At 39.5% G+C, this 20873-nt stretch overlaps 2 protein-coding genes across 6 annotated transcripts in view; one reads left to right on the top strand and one right to left on the bottom strand.

Moving 5' to 3' along the window:
• The window catches only part of LOC147167598 (potassium voltage-gated channel subfamily A member 2), a 60722-nt gene that overhangs the window by 5457 nt on the left and 34392 nt on the right, over positions 1–20873 (top strand). For all 3 annotated transcript variants that reach the window (XM_086087203.1, XM_086087201.1, XM_086087202.1), the window contains one exon: positions 4512–4576. The gene's annotated coding sequence lies outside the window, so the exon portion shown is untranslated. The remainder of the gene's footprint in view (positions 1–4511; positions 4577–20873) is intronic.
• Positions 1269–20034, bottom strand: ngfb (nerve growth factor b (beta polypeptide)). Of its 3 annotated transcripts, none has more exons than XM_086087210.1 (3): positions 19895–20034; positions 6381–6513; positions 1269–2714 (listed from the first exon to the last, which is right to left on the bottom strand). In XM_086087210.1, exon 3 carries the CDS (start codon positions 2701–2703, stop codon positions 2101–2103), a length of 603 nt encoding a protein of 200 aa, XP_085943336.1. In that variant the 5' UTR covers positions 2704–2714; positions 6381–6513; positions 19895–20034; the 3' UTR covers positions 1269–2100. The 3 variants fall into 3 exon arrangements, with proteins under 3 accessions (XP_085943336.1, XP_085943335.1, XP_085943337.1); XM_086087209.1 differs by having other exon boundaries at positions 6381–6510; positions 19895–20029; XM_086087211.1 differs by lacking the exon at positions 19895–20034 and having other exon boundaries at positions 6381–6539.

Genomic DNA, 20873 nt, shown 5'->3' with positions numbered 1-20873 from the left:
TTAAATCCAATATTCACGATTTCAAACTCAAATAGCACAGTTTAACAGCGCCATCTACTGGTATTATTATTGTACGAAAACAGAGGTAGGCTGTGTTTGCTAAATGCTCTATTTCCATGTTATAAGGCTATGCTGGCTTGAGTTGGACTTTTCTGTTACTCTGATGAATGGCTCTGAAAATGATTTAATACATGAGAACAGCCTAAACAATCCAAACTCAGAGTTTATACATACCTGTGAAAATTGCCGGCCCTTTCGCAGTGGCTCCTTTGCCACCAGGCATTTTAAGCATTAATTAATTAATTAAAACGATCCAGAGAAACTTCATATACTACAAGATTCTGTAAAACAAAAAAGAAACCAGATCAACAGTTGGAGAATTTTCTTTTTCCGAGTCAAATATACCAGTGAACAGTGAACAGTGACACATGCGCATTAGGAGTTTCCCCGCCTGAGTAAATTGATCCCGAGTGTAACATAGCGCATGCGCAACATCCATTCTATGGGAGCCTGTTAAATTACCAAGCAAAATAGCAGACACTTTTTTCCTAATTAATGATGAAAATTGATAATGCCTAGTTTATTTAAACCATAACTAATCGGTTGTTTATTTTTCAGATGGCTTTGTGACGGTGTATCAGCGCGAGTAGAACGAGTAGTACCGACTTGAAGAGGCGTCATTAACTCGATTTCTCCACTAGAGGTCGGTGTTGCGTTTTATTTGGCACAACAAAACCAGTAGCAAACAAACAAGGCCATTCTTGTTATGACTCATTGTAAAAGCAATCATTAGCCTTTTTTTTTTTTTTTAAAGTAGCTCTTACAGATATTACTCAATGTTTTATCTGCAGCAGATAATTCAACAAGCTCAATAATAAAAAGCCTAATTGATTGAGACAGGACTAGCTGGAAATCATTTCTAAAATAATAATAATAATAAAAAAAAGATGATTAATCATTGTATTACTTACTATAAGCCAAGCTGTAATTTATGGGAACCTTATTCCGATGCTCCTGAAGAATGGAAAAATTTCAAAATTGCAGTAAATTGAAGCCATATGTTTTTTCCCCCCCATCCAGTCCCGAGCAACATTGATGGCCATATGATTGATTTTCAACACACAGTGTATAATGTACATGTTTAATAAATAATAAAGTATTTTCAACACGTATTTCTCATATCAGACCTGGGCCAAGTAACAAAAAAAACAAAACAGGACACTTCCAGTATGATTCTTTTGTTGTGTTGAAGGCTGTGCTGTGTGCTTAGCTGCCTCTATGACAAGTTTAAACCTGTTGTTTGAAGGAAAGTCGTGTTCTCTTAGCTGCATTTTATTCTCCACACTGTCTCATTAAATTATTCAAAACCATTTTTTATACAGTTTTCACCCTGCGAGCTTTAAGCCAGCATATTGAATAACATTTGAAATATTTGCATAATTGCCCCCCTCCCCGTTTGTAACGGAAAAGTCAAATTATCACCCAGCAGTGTGCTTCATTTACATATTTGAAATAGGTGTAGCAGGGACCCTCAGGGCACATATTTTATTAAATTGACTTTTTTTAATGTTAATATGTTATTATGTCTCTGGAGTACACGCCCACCCACCAAGTGCAACATTAAACAAACAAGTAAATCTTTGGTGAGCTGAAGATTTCTAAAAATTGTGGCGTCATAATTTTGTTTGGCAAGTTAGTGTCAAGGAATTATGTTGTAGTGATATGATATGAAAGCTTTGTATGTCAGGGAGGAGCTAAGTTTAGCCAGGGTTTTTGCTGAAGTTCCAGAGAGTCTTGATGTTTTTTTTCCCCTGCTGTGATCAAATCATCTGCAAGCTGTTTATTTTTTGTGATATTGTGAGTCTGAAATGATACAGAATGTGTATCATAGAAGGGAGTAAATTGTTGTCAAGGAATATATTGAACACATTGCCGCCATCTTGTGGCATTTTCTTTGCGGATTTTGTGTTTTTCTTCATAGGCGTAAAATAGTTTGACCCAGGCCTGCCATTATACGCAGTTCATGCAGTCCCGTACTTTGGCATAATAATAATAATAATAATTTACTCTGTGCAGAAGTCTTTTTTTTTTCTCCCCTTGTTACTGCCGCCAAGACTTGCGGCTGAGCACGCACACGCAAGCCACGTTGATGCGTATGAGCCTCCACGCCACCAGGTTCTTAAAAGACGTCAACGCCCGCACAAACGTGTGCGAGTTGGTGCAGTGGGAGTTCCAATGTCGGGCGTCGATGCCCAGGCAGCCCGAGTTGCCCGCGTGCGAGCTGTGACACGTGGTCTCGAAGAAGTACTGCTTCTTGTTGACGTTGTTGATGTTGACGTCCGGCAGCACCGACACCTCGTTGCCCGAAATGTCCGTGGCCTTGGTCTTGTTGCCCACCCACACGCTGACGCTCTCGCACACCGAGTACACGCCTCGGTGCTGGGGCTGGCCCGCCCGCCGCCGGCTCCTGCGCCCGCCGTGGGACCCGGTGGGCTCGGCGTCGGGCGGCCGGGCGCTGAAAAGCACCCTGGCGGAGAGCCTGCGCCGCCTGCTGAAGAGTTTGGGGTCCACTCGGGGGGCGGCGGCACCGGCGCCTGAGTCCCGCCGCTGTGCGTTGGAGGCGGCGGCGCCAGAGTCCTCCCCAGCGGAGACCACAGCCTGGGCACTGAAGAAAAGCAACAGGACCAGCATAGACGACCTCATGGGCACACCGCCTGTAGGGGGCAGCAAGGTTTTTTTAGTTAGCGAAAAAACTAAAATTCAAAAAATAATTTTGTTAACGGAATGAAAAACAACGAAAATATATATATAAAAAAACAGCTGGCTTCGAGCAGTAGGCGGGGGTACACCCTGAACTGGTTGCCAGCCAATCGCAGGGCACACAGAGACGAACAACCATACTCACAATCACACCTATGGACAATTTGGAGTGTCCAATTCACCTGCCATGCATGTTTTTGGAATGTGGGATGAAACCGGAGTACCCGGAGAAAACCCACGCAAGCACGGGGAGAACATGCAAACTCCACCCAGGAAGGCCGAAGCCCGGACTTGATCTCACAACCTTTGCACTGGGAGGCGGACGTGCTAACCAGTCATCCACTGTGCCGTGATTTTAAATGTGATTTTAAGTATATTTATTTCGATTTTAACTCATTCACTGCCATTGACGGCTATAGACGTAAAAAATTCATTTGAACTATTTATATTAGTTTAATTTTGTTTCCACTTTTCTTAACAATAGTACGAAAACCTAAAAAAAAAAAATATTGTACATTTAGAACAGATCTAAAATTTGGGATTAATGCGTTGAATCGACAGTGTTCAATCATGTCCACTCCTCGCTGACATGATTGAGCCTTTCATATTGTTGACTGGCAGTCTGCAGCGTTCTTATCAATTTCAAATTATCCTCTGTATAGTTGCCCTCATATTTACTTACGGGTTGTTCTAATCGAGCCAATTGCACGTCATGTGATAGCGTGCCATAGAGCCAATCACAAGCTGGGATGTAGGGACTGTGTGTAACGCTTCATATGATTGGTGGAGCCAGGAGACATTGACGCTGCTTTTTCTTCCACGCCAAGTATTTTAATTAATTTGGTGCGCTAAAAAAAATAAGTTTTATATATATATATATATATATATTTATTTATTTATGTTAGCAAAAACTTCAAGTTGGAGTGCAGCATGTGCACTGTAACAAGAAAATGTTTAAACGTAAAAAAACAAATAAAAAAATATTTAGGCAAATACAATTCTTTGAAACTCTATGTTTATGCAAATTCCTTTGGTACGAAACAACATTTATTAAATTTGTTATTTTTACATTTAAAAAGTGAAAATGTATACATTTAAACAACTAAACAATTTGTATGAATAATCTTTTCTTTTTTTTTTCACGATGATGACTGATTTTGTAATTGTGGAGTGTCATAATTAAAATTAAATTTCGATTAATTGCACACCTAGGTTAGCATGTCCGGGTACTTCATTCTAACACGCGTGCATATGTCCTCCATTTTCACACACACGACTCTTTGAATAGTCAACGTGGAAACACCGACGACGGAGTTATTTTCCTGAACTTTTCGACCCGCCGTCAAATGTCTTCACGCTCCAGCGCGACAGTGGCCTCTGGCTCTCATAACAAGCCAGAGTTTGTGCAAGTTTGAGTGGCTCTCAGTGAAATATCCTCATTTTTACACCAAAGACAAACAATCTGAGCCACCGCGACCGAGCAAGCCATACAAAACAATCCTCCGCAAGTCAAGTTCCCATAAAAGAAACTGGCAGAAACGGCCAACTCGCCACAGATGCATATTGAAAGGATGCTTTTTCCAACCACTTTGTGACACTGCAATAATTGAATGTGACTGAAGTATGCGTCATTACGTGGACACGCCGCATACATTTCATTCCCATTCATATGTGTTGAACGACGGAGTTGTTGACCTTCCATGAAAGTGTCATTTGTAATAATTGTAATCTTTTTGTGTGGGGACTGACAGGCGGCGTGGAAGCGAGCAGGCGTGTCGACACCCGTGACGGCGCCGTCGGCGGGCTCTTGTGTCGGGTAGGTTTATTACGCCACGTTTTGCCCCCTGGGGGGAAGGGGGGGAGTGGAAGGTGGGGGTGGCGAGGGCGCTCTGGACGCACACATTCCAAACGGTTAGCGCTTCCAATTAAACAAAAAGCCTGTCATGTGACTCCAGGTCAGACGTGACGACCCTCCGGGTTATATGGGGTCACTCAGGTGTGAATTGAAACACAAGAAAGTAAAATGGTTGTTTTGTACTTTTCCTTTCATACACAATCGAAGCTTTTGTGCCATGTTGGTATTTATTTCGTATCATGCAAGATCCAATTAAAACGCTGGCTTACTAGAAGACATTGTGCAACTCTTTCCCGCCATCACAGGTATAAACAGATAAACAGAAACATGTGGCTTTGTGGCTAAAAATGCTCAATGCCTGGTATTGGTACTCTTCCATCACTATTTAAAAAAAAAATCTTTATTTTTTAATTTTTTAGATCCAACAATATCACATGAATGAAAGCCAATTAAACGGTATTTTGATTAACTCATTCACTGCCATTGACGGCTATAGACGTCAAATATTCATTCTAACTATTTCTATTAGTTTAATATTTTTGTCCACTTTTGTTCACAAGAGTATGAAAACCTAGAATTTTTTGGGGGACATTTAGAAAATATATAAAATTTGTGATTAATCGTAAGTTAACTAGTAAAGTCATGCGATTCATTACGATTAAAAAATGTAATCACCTGACACCCCTAATTTTTAATAATGTTTTCTTTAAAAAATAATTAAAAATAAAATAATAGTAATTATTTTTTTCAAATTTTTAATAATCTTTATTTTTTTTAAGAAAAGAAAAGATTATTAAAAATTAGGGGCATCAGGCGATTACCATTTTTAATCGTAATTAATCGCATGAGTTTACTAGTTCTTTAAAAAAAAAAATCAACATCAGAAGGCGGCCATTTTTCCACTTGCTGTCGAGTGAAAATGACATCACAGTTGCTGAGGTTTCAGGTAACATCCAATCACAACTCAGCTTCAGAAAACCGGTGAGCTGTGATTGGTCGTTGCCTGAGCCGAGTAACTGTGATGTCATCTTCATTCGACAGCAAGTGTAAAAATGGCCGCCCCCCTGGATTTTGCTGCATAAGTCATATTACACAAATGTGATATTAATCAGAATGTCATGTTTAGACTAGTGAGGTCACATATGACATATCATTGTCAAGAAATGTTTAAGGTTGACTTCCCTTTTAAATAGATCAATCTTGTCACTACCTGGTCCTGTTTGATTGGTGAAATGGAGTCAAAGGTCACTCGTGTTTACGTTGTTTGGTGGAACAGTCATGTGACCCAAGTCTCTCATGATGAGCTCGGAAGCAATAATTAGTACTCTAGCTGTGGCTACAAATATATTTAATGAGTGAAATGTAGCTCTGAGAAGTAAAATGTGTGTTTCTTCATAACAAAAATACTCAAGTAGAAGTAAAATGTTTGTTATTAAAAGTACTATGACAAGTGTAATTTATCCATCGGAGCAAATTTAGCGACTACGCACCTATGCCATCATGTCAAGGCCTGCAAGGTAAGCAGAGCTTTTTTGGACACACAAATTAGCATTAGCTAACAGTATTAGCTTTTTTGGATACACAAATTAGCATTAGCTAACAGTATTAGCTTTTTTGGATACACAAATTAGCATTAGCTCACAGTATTAACTTGTGATAACCGGCACTACTGCACTTGATTGTCCCCACGCGGCCGTCGGGGGTATTTGTGTTTGTTGTGGGCCACCACAGCAGGTGTTTTGGCGCCTCGGCATGCGTCCTTTACCTTTTCAGAGTCCGCTCGGGAACGGAAACGCCTCACCGTGACACCTAGAGGACGCGAATGAAGTTGCGTGCTGCGCTCCGGGCTCCTGCCATGTGGCCCCCGTCCAGCACACCTCGCCTCCTCGGCTCGCCTGCTTAGACAGAAGGCAGAACTTTTTTTTTTAAATCCGCTCATAAACACACTATAAACACATTGCTAACATCATGACCGGACGTTCACATAGCGAACATACCCAAGCCTCAAAAACAGGTTAGGGCCAGCAAGGCCTTCTTTCTTGGTCTTAAAAACAATCGGCGATGCCCTCGACCGGTTGTTTGATCGAACCCCAGAGTCAGTGTCAGTCGTTCAAGACACACACGTGACTCATATGATTCATGATGATACGCCCCGCTCGGCCATCATTGGCCGCAGGTGATCACGCTACATTGCTTGGCCTATTTGTGCTGTAGGGAATTTGGTGCACTTAGTAGTCGACCAGTGGCTGTTGTGATGGCACGTCGTGTGATTTCTTTATTATTGTAATTATATTAGGTATATTGGGCGTTTTGACGAATATCGGTATCTGCCTTTTTTCAAAATCTAACACCCGATAAAAGGTAAAGCTAAAACCATTTTAATCTCAGGAACCTATTTATTTAAAATTTCAGTTAACTTTATAAGAGATGCTGCTGACCCTTGAATTTTTTGTTTTTGTTTGACATTAAAATAAAGAAATATGAAATGAATTATTTCGGAGAAACAGAGCAATGGTATTTACTTGGCGAACTGATAATAACCTTGGGAGCTCCCTGAACATTACGTTAATATGGTTACAAATTAAAAATGAAGTATATTGTCTAAGATATTTTAAAAAAGCAACTCCTACATTTTGAGAGGTCTGAAAATGTGTTCACTAAGCATTAATGCGTCAAGACATTGCAACAAAGTCAAGATTGACATTTGTATTTAAAAAAATTTTGAGGCCAAGGTTTTTTCTCCATTTTTACTGAAAATGAATATCGGCTTCAAATATCGGTTATCACAACCTCCTTGACAACTAATAATCGGCATCGGCCCTGAAAAAAACCCCATATCGGTCTATTTTCTACTTCATACTTAGTCTTATTGATGGTGTTTATAATTGTGACTAGTGGTGGAAAGGGACAACAATGAAATAATGAAAATGAAATATGATATATATGTATATCTGTTTTTAGATGAACAGGCTAAATACTACAGTCATTGAGAAGTAAAACCGATTTGTTTATCTCAACCAATGATACTTCAGTTACATGTAAACCCCAAATAGTGACATGATTGATTTGGCGTCTTGTGCAAAAAGTCGCCGCTTGATGATCCATCACAATAAAGCAGACATCTTCCCTTTTTGTTATGTCATCTTGTCGCGGGATCAGGCGGAATGTTTTCATTCGCCCGTCACACGGCACCCGCTGACAGACCGCAACAGTCGTTTGTCACGATCGTATGGCGTCTTGCCCTCGGCGAGACACAAGCCGATGGGGGAAGGTAAGCTATTGCGCTACCCCCGAGTCAACGGGACGCAAATCTACGTGACAATGAACTATGTGCCGTGGCGCAGGAAGTGTCAAGGATTTAAACCTGGTCAACGGGTCAATCCACGCCATCATCTGCATTAAGGCAATTATTAGCTAAATATAATACATCATACACTTAATGGTCATCTGCACAATTGATCCATCCATCCATTTTCCAGAGTCCTTTTCCTTATTAGGCTCACAGGTGCATTGATTTAATTTATTTACTCATGTAATCATACTTCATATGAACTCATTCACTGCCATTGACGGCTATAGACGTCAAAAATTCATTTGAACTATTTCTATTGGTTTAACATTTTCCCCCACTTTTAATAACAAGAGTATGAAAACCTATAATTTGCGTAAGTTGATTGGTTGATAAAGTTGATTTATTTTAATGATAGCGTGATGAGCTTTTACTTTATTCTAAGCTACCTTGTAAGCTAACTAGCTTTTCAGTTTTCTTCTCCAAATCACAGTGTTGTTAAATGTGCCCTTTTTTTTTGTTGCCCTGCGCGTGAACGCAAAGGAAACCTTGATTGTGTGTTATTCGAGCTAATTAGCCAGTGAATTATAGTTTGCGAGGAATTTAGCAATATGTAAATCTTTTGTCCTCGACTTGTGTTGGCCTCCTTTATGATGGCGGAAGGTCGCTCATAGAAAACAGACGTCTGACGCGAAAACGTCTTAGTGGTTTAGTAAAAAAAGAAATCAAAAACGTCCAGTCAGCAGTTGCTTCTCGACTCGGCGGGTTACAAGAATTCACGAGACTGGGCCGCGCACCAGTGTCGAGCTCAAGGGCCAGTAAGAAAAATTGGAGAAACACCTTCCAGCGTGATGTTCGGCTGCAGCCATCAAATATTTTGCTATTCGGGTAAAATATTTTAAAGTATATATTTCGCTTGATTTTCCTAAAATCATTGCGTCCCTACATCCGCCTAGCTACCTGTAATATATTTATTTATGATAGACCGTAACATGCGTGCGTATTCAATAATGTGCAATTATTTTTGATTTACAAAAAGTGCGCACTAGGAGGACTCTCCACTCTACAGCACTCGAACCGCTCCGATCTTCTATAATGGATGGGAATCCTTTCATTAATGTCAAATTGTCTGCGGTGATGTCATCAGGAGAGGCAACTTGAATAACATTTTGCAGGCAGTCGGGAGTAAAAGGCAGGCTCATTTTGTTGCTATGGCAACAGCGTTGCCTGAATGTTGACAAATCTTAAATACAAGCAGAAGGACAATTGCATTATGCATTATGGAGATGCTTAACAAAAAAGAAAAAAAAGTACAATCATCTGCCAAATCTAGCAACGCACGCACATTTATAAAACAGAACAAAAGCCTTAAACTGCACCGCAAACTGCAGCTCGGGTCAAGGCTGAGGTTCGTACATGTTTGGGATATTTTGTTTTGGAACATTACGATTTTGATTGCGTGGGAATGACGCTTGTTACACCAGCACAGCCGAGTGTGAGTGATGTGAGGTTTGCTTTTTTTAATTTATTTTTTTAACAACGACAACATGACATCAGGGAGGTACCGGGTCCTGTTTTGAACCCGGCATGCATAATCACTGTTGTTACTGGCGTGAGTGTGTGTTTGAAATGAATGGCAACCTACCCGTGCCGTTGGGCCAGTATATTAGAAGCTGTCAATCACAAGAATAAAAACAATGAAATGAAGGACCTCAAAACTTTGATGCCAAGCTCTGAGATGGTGCAGTTGAAAAAAGTTAGCAAATTAGCATTAGCAATACATTTAAATATTAACCAAAGACAACGCATGTACACGTAAACATGCAGATTTGAATTGAAACGCGAATCAAGCTTTTGAAACAACTTGCAAAGAGCGCTGTGGAGGAATTTTGGCCCACTCATCGGCAGAATTGTTGTAATTCAGCCATATTGGAGGGTTTTCGAGCATAAACGGCCTTTTAAAGGTTAAGCCACAGCAAGTCTGGATTTTAAGACAATGTAAGAGCACGACCTTTCACTGTTGGTACAATGCTCCTTTTCCGGGAATGTTGCATTACATTCACGCTATAAACGTTCCAAAAAGTTCATCTTTCATTTTGTCAGTCCATTAAATATTCATTCAGATGTGTTTTGCAAAAGTAAGATGAGCCTTGATGTAGGGCTGTGCAATTATTTGAAATTCAATTACATTTTCAATTATTGCACTCAACAATTACAACATCAGCATAATCATAAGAAAAATTAATACTAATTTTGAGTTGCTTAAGGAATAAATTTTTGTAAATTTTTCATCCAAAAGGAACTATAACTATAGTGTTTCAAAGAACTTTATTTGTCTAATTTAAACATTTTCTTATTTTATACCAAAAAATAAATGATCGTCCTGACCGTGATTTAAATTATTACTAAAATAATCGTGTTTAATATTTTCTTCGAGCAGCCCTACCTTGATGTGATAAACATAGTCTGAAATTATTAGAACAAAATTCACAATATTTTTGGATAATATTAACTCATTCACTGCCATTGACGACTATAGACGTCAAAAATTAATTTGAACTATTTCTATTAGATTAACATTTTTTCCACTTTTGTTAACAAGAGTATAAAAAAACCTAGAAATTGTTTTACTGTACATTTAGAACAGATGTAAAAATTTGTGATTAATCGCGAGTCAGGTGATCACATTTTTTAATCGTATGACTTCACAAATTTTATATCTGTTCTAAATGTACAATTAAAACAATTCTAGGTTTTCAAACTCTTGTTAACAAAAGTGAAAAAAAAGTGATTAACATTTTTTCCACTTTTGTTAACAAGAGTATAAAAAAACCTAGAAATTGTTTTACTGTACATTTAGAACAGATATAAAAATTTGTGATTAATCGCGAGTCAGGCGATCACATTTTTTAATCGTATGACTTCACAAATTTTATATCTGTTCTAAATGTACAATTAAAACAATTCTAGGTTTTCAAACTCTTGTTAACAAAAGTGAAAAAAAAGTGATTAACATTTTTTCCACTTTCGTTAACAAGAGTATAAAAAAACCTAGAAATTGTTTTACTGTACATTTAGAACAGATATAAAAATTTGTGATTAATCGCGAGTCAGGCGATCACATTTTTTAATCGTATGACTTCACGAATTTTATATCTGTTCTAAATGTACAATTAAAACAATTCTAGGTTTTCAAACTCTTGTTAACAAAAGTGAAAAAAAGTGAAACTAATAGAAATAGTTCAAATGAATTTTTGACGTCTATAACCGTCAATGGCAGTGAATGAGTTAACTTCAGAAGTGCTGCCACATTGGCATGCATATGCGTAATAACGCTTCTGACATTTCGACCAGGCACGGCGCTGGTGCTGCTCACATTAGAAGAAAACATTTTTGCTTGGGTATACGCATGGCTGTGTGTTTAAATGACCTTTAAAAAAAAAATATGCGCCGTAAATGCTATTATACGATTGTTGTATTTGAATTTTGTGGCTTTCTCTAATTGCGGGAGCATTGTCGAGCATCTCTCAATGGATTCATGCAACCACTTTGCATATAAACACAACCTAAGCTTCAAAAATGATTTCTCTTTTCTAAATGGTGGTCTGCTCCGTTTGCGCCACTGACAATTGGCATCCAAACTCCGTGACAGCTGTGATGTCCCGAAGATGTGAAGGTAACATCTGGACTAGCGTGGCAGACATGAGTTTTTTTTCTCTCTCCGCCGTGTAACGCAATACACGCACTGCACAACTGCGAAAGTGACTCGTGTGATTTACAATCTGCAAAGTTCTCGTAAGAAGACTCGCCGCTTCCTGTTCAACACACACACACACACACGCACGTGTATGAAAATCTATGAAAATGCATGCTGTCAAGGATAAGTAAAACCAGCTCTAAATGGAATGTTCCATAAGCCCGCAAAAGTTTTTTTTTTTTTTTTTTTTTTTTAATACGGGTTGACATGAAATATAATGAGTGTCAATGACAAACACGTGAGGCACAGTTGGACTCGGTCACTAAATGCAGCACGGCGCAGCGCCGATCGCAATTGACGATTCCAACCCTCTGTTTTGCTCATCAACGCGAGCGACGTTCGTTAGGCTGTCACCTGAGCTCAACAAGCTCGGTCATCCAAACCAATCAAACCCGACCAAAGCTTCCTTGATTGCGGTGGCCGCTTCAGCCGCTGGAAGGCGCGGCGACTTCCGCTGCCAGAAAAAATATCACCGCTTGGACCGAGAAGTTATAATTTCACCTCTCTCGTCTCCTGACGTCGTTCTTTCCACCCTGTGCCGTCGCTGCCGCGGGTCCGTCGCCTTTTGTGCCACGCGGCGTCGGGCCGCAAACACAATAAATCACAGAATGTGTTTAAGAATTCGCCAGCGTGCGAGAGAACAAGTGTAGAGCAGATCTTGGTTTTATAGCTCTGCATGTCTCTCAGTGGGATTTGTGAGGATTGCCAGGGCGAATAGTTTGCGCTTGCATGTTGCGTTTTAGTGCTTTTGACGCTCTCTAAACAATAGCAGGCGGTGGATGTTCTCGGAAATAGACCGTGCATTTTTTTTTAGGACCTCCGTCAAGGTCGATGTACTTTGGCGTTAACGCCGCATTAAAAGTTGAGGTGGTTTGCCTCGGTGGAGGTCTGCGTGTCCTCAAAATCTTTCTTTGCTGTTCAGGTGGCTGGACCGAACCATTTGAAATTAATGTTTTTTTTTTAATGCTAGAGCATACAGAAGGTTTTGATGCAGCCTCTGAACTGAAGAGAATGCTTGAAGCAATGGTAGTTATTACAAAAAATGGCCAGCAGGTGGCAGCAGAGTATAAGAGCTCAACCAGGGCCATGTTGCAAAAAAAGCTCTTCCCCCCACTGTTTTAAACAGATTTGTGAATAATGATGAAACATAACTATATTCTAATGCTAATTGCTGCTAAACGGAAACAGATACAAATATAAAGACTCTAAACTTTGGTAGGTTCCATGTTTTTATAGCAATATAACACAATATTACTAAAATCCAGTAAAACAGCTGTGAGTGAAGGGGGTTGCTTCAGTGAAAATGGCTGGGAGTGAATGAGTTTTAATCAGCAATCAATGTCAATGGGTTAATATTTTGGTAACATTTAATCTCTTCAGGGATGACCCTTTTGTCACTTGTTTTACTTCTATTAGCTCTCAATGACTGCCTTTCACTTTTCATTGGCTCATCAGTAAAATACTGCCAGACATTTTTACTGTTAATGCCTGTAATGAAATCAATGTGTGTTGTGTCTCCATTATTGAAACATATGAACAGTGTTTAACATATTTATTCGAACACCACCTGATGTTTATGTCTCTATTACCCTAAATTAATAGCATTTGTAATTAACAAAATAATTAAAAAAACACACACACTATGGATAATACACCATATCGGCTCATAATCGACAATATATCTTTATTGCGATAATGATCCACTTATTTTTATTTTGTGATTAGGCTGCTAAATCATTATTTAGCTGTAGTTCGTTAATCAAAATGTTAGGGATGGGCAAGTATCAGGCATCGGTATCGGGGCAGATACCTGGCATCATTACAATCGACATCGGTACTCTATATTGGCTGATCTCTTGTGGCTTTTTTGCAATCAGGAATTCGGAATTAGAAATGAAAAGAATATAAATTTGCCATTCATTTCATGACAATTTAAGGGGGGGGGGGGAATGCTATATTGGGATATTTATGTCTTTCTTGAGTTGAGTACTTGTACTATTGGTCTGAAAAAAAAGTGGTAACAAAATATTTTAATGCTAAATAAATACTATTATTATTATTATTATTATTATTAATTATTATTTTTACCTATGGTTGTAAAAATGTAATGTATAGTAAAATAATATAAAATAATATAAAATAATATAAAATAATATAAAATAACACAAAATAATACAAAATAATTAAATAATAATAATAATAACAACAATAATAATAATAATAATAATAATAAAATAGTTTAAAAATTGCATTATAATTTCTTGATTGATATGTCAAATTTTAAAAAATCGAGGCTTCGTCCTTGATTCATTCCTAACTTCTCAAATTGGTGAATTCCATATGAGAGGCCTCATTCATTTCTAAAACTGATCAATCTTGAGGATTGGCTGCAATTGAAATCGTCTGCTTTAAAGCACTTCATGATGTTGAAGGGTCTCATAATTGTTTGGGGGGGAAATACTTGTCATAATGGGAGAGCTCACTCAAATCGAAAGAGTCTGCATTAAAACACTTCCCGATGCGAGATAGTCTCTACAACATTTTTTGTTTAAATGACAGACCCAATACATTTTATCCTGCTCTGTTCTGTAAAGAAAATTAATTTGGTTGAATCTTAGTTGGAAAAAGTTGAGGAAACCCGCTTTTAAACGATCAAGTCAGACGTCAGACTTGTTGTAAGTAGTGAGTCACAGGTTTTAGTGTGTTAGTGCGTGTGGTCTCGTTGTATCTCGGCAGCTCCTCCTTAATGTAGTTGTACTCTGTCTTCACCTGTGTTTGATTTGGATTCATTAATAGCCCCCCCCCCCCCCCCCCCCCAAAAAAAAAAGAAGCACAACGGTATTTGAGGGGGTGTTGAAATCCAGTCGAAAGATTCCCGGAGCGGCGTGTCGACTTTTCAAGTTGCAGCCGTGCGCGTTCCTCTCATACGTGGGCATCGCCGTCGCGGGGAGAACGCCCGAGGCCTCGAGAGACGACGGGACATGCCTGCTCGGAAGCTTCAATGCTTGCCGTCGTTAGGAAAAGGCTGAATAAATCAGGTCGGATGCCAGAGAGGGAGAGGCTGACGCTGTCTTTCGGGGGGTAATTGTTCTTTGTCAGGCACAACAATCTCATTATCATCCACAAACCGCTACGGAGAATTAGGTTTTTATTATGATTATTATTATTTTTTGCCAGACTTTGTCATGTTTGTGTGTTTATATAATACAATATGATTATTAATAGTCAATGACCACATGAACAGCAGATTGAAACAATGAAGTAATTGGACTCATGCAGGAGATGTTTGTACTTCTTCAGATACGCATTCAAAATCTGCAGCTCAGCCCTATAAGAAGTTGGTGTACTTTGCCGTCTCGCAATGAAAACAATGCCCTCAAATGACACAAAACCCATAACACGCCCTCAGAGTGCCAACCCAAGAAAAATCCGTCGGACCAGCTGCGGATCAACTTTCTGAGTTTTTCTCCCCCAAACATCGTTAAAGTCATTTTTGCCTCCAGCCAACATCGTGCTTAAAAGCATTAGCGATAATCCCAGTGTCTAAACAGTGGGCTCGCACATGTCCGATGAGCAAAGGCGGCCCGTGTCACTTTGCCTTTTCTTTCCTGCCAAGTGTTTGGAGAGACATCAGAAGCATCCTCCCAAGTTCACCTGTAGGCATGTTCCGCAATGTGCGGGGGCCGCAAAAGATGTCGAGTACACGAGCTCAAGATCAAGGATAGAGAACTTGACTGTTCCATTGGAATGCCGATTGTCCGTCTGTCTCGGCAAGAATTCATTATCCGTTGCTCCTCGGGGGTCAGCAGTGATCATCGCAAACGATGACGCATTCGCTTGTCCATTATTTGGTTATGAACATTAAGGAAAGCAAAGAACAGATGACGCCAATGTGATGGAAAAGTTTGCCAAGGTTTTTTGGGACTGTCGGTGACTGTTCAGGTTCTCAACGCAGGCGCTTACAATTAAAGGATTCTAATGCTATAATCCATCTCCAACGATCGAGAGTTGGGGAGAGCCTGACACAATAGCGCAAAAACAATCAACTCTTTTTTTTGTGTGTGTGTTAATGTTGGTAAAGTCTGTTACTGAAGTCACACAGGGAGTTTCCCTAAGAGGTCTGGACTGTTGTGTTTGTTTAATGTGTAAACCAGATTATTCTGGAAAGATAAATAACTGCTTGCTTACAGGAAAACTCAAAGGACGATTGATGTACTGGAAGTTTTTTTTTTTTATATAAATAGAATTCAGGAAATGTAGAGAAATGAGCAATTGCTAAAGCTGCAATGGTATTGCAAATCACTTCCTCACTTAACTCGTTCACTCCCAGCCATTTTCACTGAAGCAACCCCCTTCGCTCCCGACTGTTTTACTCAATTTTGACTGATTTTGCAAGGCCCACAGAATATTGTGTTCTATTGCTATAAAAAACATGGAACCTACCAAAAGAAAGATTAGAGTCTCTTCTTTCATCAGGAAAAAAAAGTATATTTCTATCTGTTTCCATTTTGCAGGAATTAGCATTAGAATATAGCTAAGTTTCATAATTGTTCGCAAAACAGTGGGGAAAGAGCTTGTTGCAACATGGGCCTGGTTGATCTCTTATACTCTGTTACCACCTGCTGGCCGTTTGTGTAATAACTATAATTGCTTCAAGCATTTTTTTCAGTTCAGAGGCGGCATCAAAGCCTTCTGTATGCTCTATCATAAAAAAAAAACCATAAAAAACGTATAAATACGTCTTTGGGACCCCAGTAATATTTAGAATAGTACGTATGTATATGTTGTTGGGAGCAAATGAGTTAATGGTAGGATCATTTTCCAATAAATTCAAACTCAAAGAACAACAGCAAAATGTCTCGTTCAGGTCATGAACTATTCTTCTTTTCCACCCAAACACTGATTTTCCCAAGAAGAGAATACTAATCATGGACAGAAGCTCAATGACATCAAAGACTCGTCTTGTCTTTCTAAACAAACAAAATCTATCAATATCTTTGAAAAGGCAGACTTATCTATGGTCTTTGGCCTTCCACATTCAAACCCTAGATGGAGGTCAACCGATACAATAAAACTGATGAAAAAATTAATTGTGCCAGAGAAATAAGAACATCTCATCAAACTATTTGAATGCAGCATTTTGAAGTAAATGAATACAACATTCACATCGAACCTTCTCTCACATCCATCTTACAGGGTTGGGCAAGTTAAATGCTAAAATGGGCCACAAATGATCATCAGTGCTAATTGGGGCCCACATAGGGCCACACACTTCCTAATCAGATGTATGACAAAATGCTCTTTTAAATATGGACAAAATATGTGTGCTCAATATATTTCATTTTTTCACAAGACATTTCTCAATGATGGACAGTATAAAAGTCCAGTCTTCAACAGCGGTTTGAACAATAAATAATTAAAAAAAAACTCCCATTGCAAAGGGCTTTTGTGTAAAAAATACCATTTAAGGATGACACAAAACTGCTGAACAGCAAACCAACATAAAGTGCAAGAACTCATTTTGTGTGTTTTTTTTCTTCAAAAATCAACTCCCTTAAAATTTGAATATTAATGAGGTAGTATTCTTGTCCAGTGTATCATTCTGAAGCTGCAAAAAAACCTTAGATCAGGGCATCATAAGACCTGTTGCAAGCGCAACTAAGCCATGTCTGCCATCTATTGGTGAACGGTGATATTGCTACTTAACACTATATTGTGGAACCACCATTATTTGTGGGGCACAGGGATAGCAAAAATCGATGTATATTTGACACCCATTGATATGCATTGGAATATTTTTCGTAATTCCCCAAAATCCTACAAATAAAATGATAAACCTCCAGTATACATTTCTCACCAAAAACGGGAGTTTGCTTCCCCTCAAAACCCCCGAAATATCCGCAAATAAGTGAATTTGCGGATGCCGAGCTGCGGTATTCAGCGATGAACTCGACTCAACTCATATTTATGCAACCATAGCAAATCAATAAAATATTTCTCACCAAATTCTGAATGACTCGAACACTCTTGAACCCGGCACACTGCGTGAGTGTTGAATGGAGTTCTGCTGCATCGCTCAGTGTGCGGGCAGTCCTTACAGGTGTGGATTTAGGTTAGGGTTCGACCTCTATGAACACCACTTGACACTATTACTTGACTAGTAAATCAGCGCATAAGCATCTTCAACGATACATCGACAGCTGCGCAGGCAACAAATGGTCTGAAGTAGAAATCCGCCAGTCCCTTAAGGGCCACTCGACCCTTCAACCAATGCCTCGGTGCCGAAAGTTTCACGACTAGTTTATGGTTTCCCCTGCAGAGGAACAAATTGAGGGCAACATTGAGTCACCACCAAGCCCGAAATCTTTGCGACCAAAAACCAAAGAAGAAAAATTATACATTTGCTGTTCTGTAACATTCTCGTTCAAATGTTTTGTTCTGCGACCTGATGTGTTTTTCATCAGTAGTGGGGGTTTCCATCCACTCATTTTTATTCACATTTTCAAGAAACGCACAAATAAAACGCTAGAAATTCCAAAAAGGGCCCAAAATTCGCAAAAAAAAGTTTTTACGCTTGGAGGAAAGGAAAATGGGAATTTTGGTCCAGATAGACGCCGCACGTTTTGACCGGAAATTACGTCACACGCACGTTTGGAGTCCCAAAGAAATGTCGGATGATAAAGTAAGGTATGTTTGGGGGGTGCAACGAAACAGAAATATTTTTGGAATTAATTAAATATGTAAATTTTAATGCAGTTTTAGATGGAAAACAGCAAATAAAACGCTACAGTTTATCAAGAATTACAAAAGCAAACTCATATGACGTCATCGTATGGCGAAGTCGCTTCCTGTTCTTCTTCTTTTAAATTACTGGTGGATCACATCTCTATGGTGTATAGCGCCACCTACAGCGGTGGAGTCCCCTCTCAATATTCGCAAAGGAAGAACAGATGGAAACGGGCATAAGTCGCTTAAAAAATTTGAAACAATTGGATAGAAACCCGATGAGTATCATAAACTGACGTTTGTCTTCTGACAAAACTTGGATAATAGTCTTTGTGGAACAATGAACATGAACTCATTTGCTCCCAAAAACGTTCAAATACGTTCTATTTTAAATATTGCCATGCATGACGTATTTATAAATGTTGTTTTGTTTTATGCTAGAGCATACTTGCTTTGATGCAGCCTCTGAACTGAAGAGAATGCTTGAAGCAATGTTAGTTGTTACAAATAACGACCAGCAGGTGACAGCAGAGTATAAGAGATCAACCAGGGCCATGTTGCAAAAAAGCTCTTTCCCCCACAGTTTTAAACAGATTTGTGAAAAATTATGACACTTGCAAAACCGAAACAGATAGAAATATATATTTTTTTCCTGATGAAAGAAGAGACTCTAATCTTTCTTTTGGTAGGTTCCATGTTTTTATAGCAATAGAACACAATATTCTGTGGGCCTTGCAAAATCAGTCCAAATCCAGTCAAACAGTCGTGAGCGAAGGGAGATGCTTCAGTGAAAATGGCTGGAAGCGAATGACTTAATACCATCTGCAGGAGTTGATTCTTTACTGCGCCCAAAGGAAGATGATGTATGCATGCAAACTATGAAACTCAATGCACAGGTTGTCATGGGGACCGATAAAGCCCTCGGAATGGTTTTTGAGGAAACGGATCAACCCTATATGAGCAAAATCGTGTCCTGAAGAGACATCCAAAAAAAGTAGCAAGTCTTCTCCGGTATAATCACCTGCTATTATAACAAGAATGCAATCCTTCATTTGTGGCATAATTTGAGCAAACAGCCCTGCAGCTACTTCCTTGTTTCCACGCCAACATACCACACAAACCCAGGAACTCTACAGGATTTTTTTTTTTTTTTGTACCTCCAGAGAAGACGAGTGCAGCTCTGCTTGTGGCCACGGTGTAACCTGATGAGCCCCGCGGCTACGCTTCAGAAGTTTCGCGGGGGATGGAGGTTCCCCTCCGGAGCGGATCTACAAACACGCTCAGCCCTCGGAAAAAAGTATCTCAGCAGTACAGTAGTCATAAAAAAAAAAAAAAAAGCAGCAGGTTTTGTTTATCACCAAACACGGAGGAAGGAAATGTAAAGAGTGCGCAAATGAAACCCTGAGAAAGTTGCCTCAGTTGGCGAGCGCTTCCCCTAAAAAGCTGAAGAAACCTCTATTTTTTAAATTTCTCTGTCAAAAGTTTTTGAAATCAAATGGTGGTCTACCTGCGCAAAAGCTCGACTTGTTGCTCCTCCAGAGGATTATTGCAATATATTCCAGCGTGCGTCCGCAAGATGCCCGGGAGGAGACGAGCACATTCTTTCTCATTTGCCCCAAACGTTGCTCTCGGAACACTGCACTTGTTGGGAAACTTGTTCTGATCGTGAGCAAGTACAGCAAGACGCTATGCGCTCCTGTTGAGTGCGTTGTGAGGTCCTAGTGCCTGCCCCCCTCTGAGGGCCCCGGCCTCTTGTCTGGCTCTCCGGGACGACTCCAGACTGCACTACTCGGAAATACTTTTTAGAGGATACTTTGAAAAGCATGTGGAGTATTTGCGTCCCGGCCGCATTATTAAAGTGGCTTGTAAACAATTGCTCTCCTTAATTGCTCTATAAAGGTCTATTGGAGCCGTGGGTGCATTTTGCATTCCAGTGAGAGTAAATAAAGCCACCGTTGTGCAAAATCAGCAACAACAAAATCACTCGCAACCGTCATGGCATGGTTTTACACTGATTTACAGAAGGAAACTTGGATGTTGAAGGTTATTAGAGATGGTAGCTACTAGGGTAGGAATCTTTGAATGTCTCACGATTCGATTCCGATTTTTGGGCCTGCGGTTCGATTCAGAATTGATTTTCAATTCAAAATGATTTGATTGACAATGATTTTTGCTTCAATCTGTAGATGTTCAAGGAATCGTAACGATCTACTCCAGTCTGACTCGCTAATGCTAATTAGCGCGCTACTCGCGACACTTTTATCACTCAAGAGAACGGCTCCGCGCTGGAAAAAAACCAACTTTTATTGGAATAACTTGATCCTGACTTTTTTCTTCTCCTCTTCAATGTGGCTACAACTTAACAGTGTATTAGACCACACTGCCCCACAGTGGCCAAACCGGGTACAACATGAGCAGCGCTCCAAATAAAGGCACACACAGACAAAGGCAAGACAGTATAAAATAATTTAAATAACATCGATTTT

This window comes from Leptonotus elevatus, chromosome 10 (genome assembly GCF_054856555.1).
Source record: "Leptonotus elevatus isolate MCC_2025b chromosome 10, RoL_Lele_1.0, whole genome shotgun sequence".
Lineage (NCBI taxonomy): Eukaryota > Metazoa > Chordata > Actinopteri > Syngnathiformes > Syngnathidae > Leptonotus > Leptonotus elevatus.
This window is presented reverse-complemented; position numbering and strand designations above follow the sequence as displayed.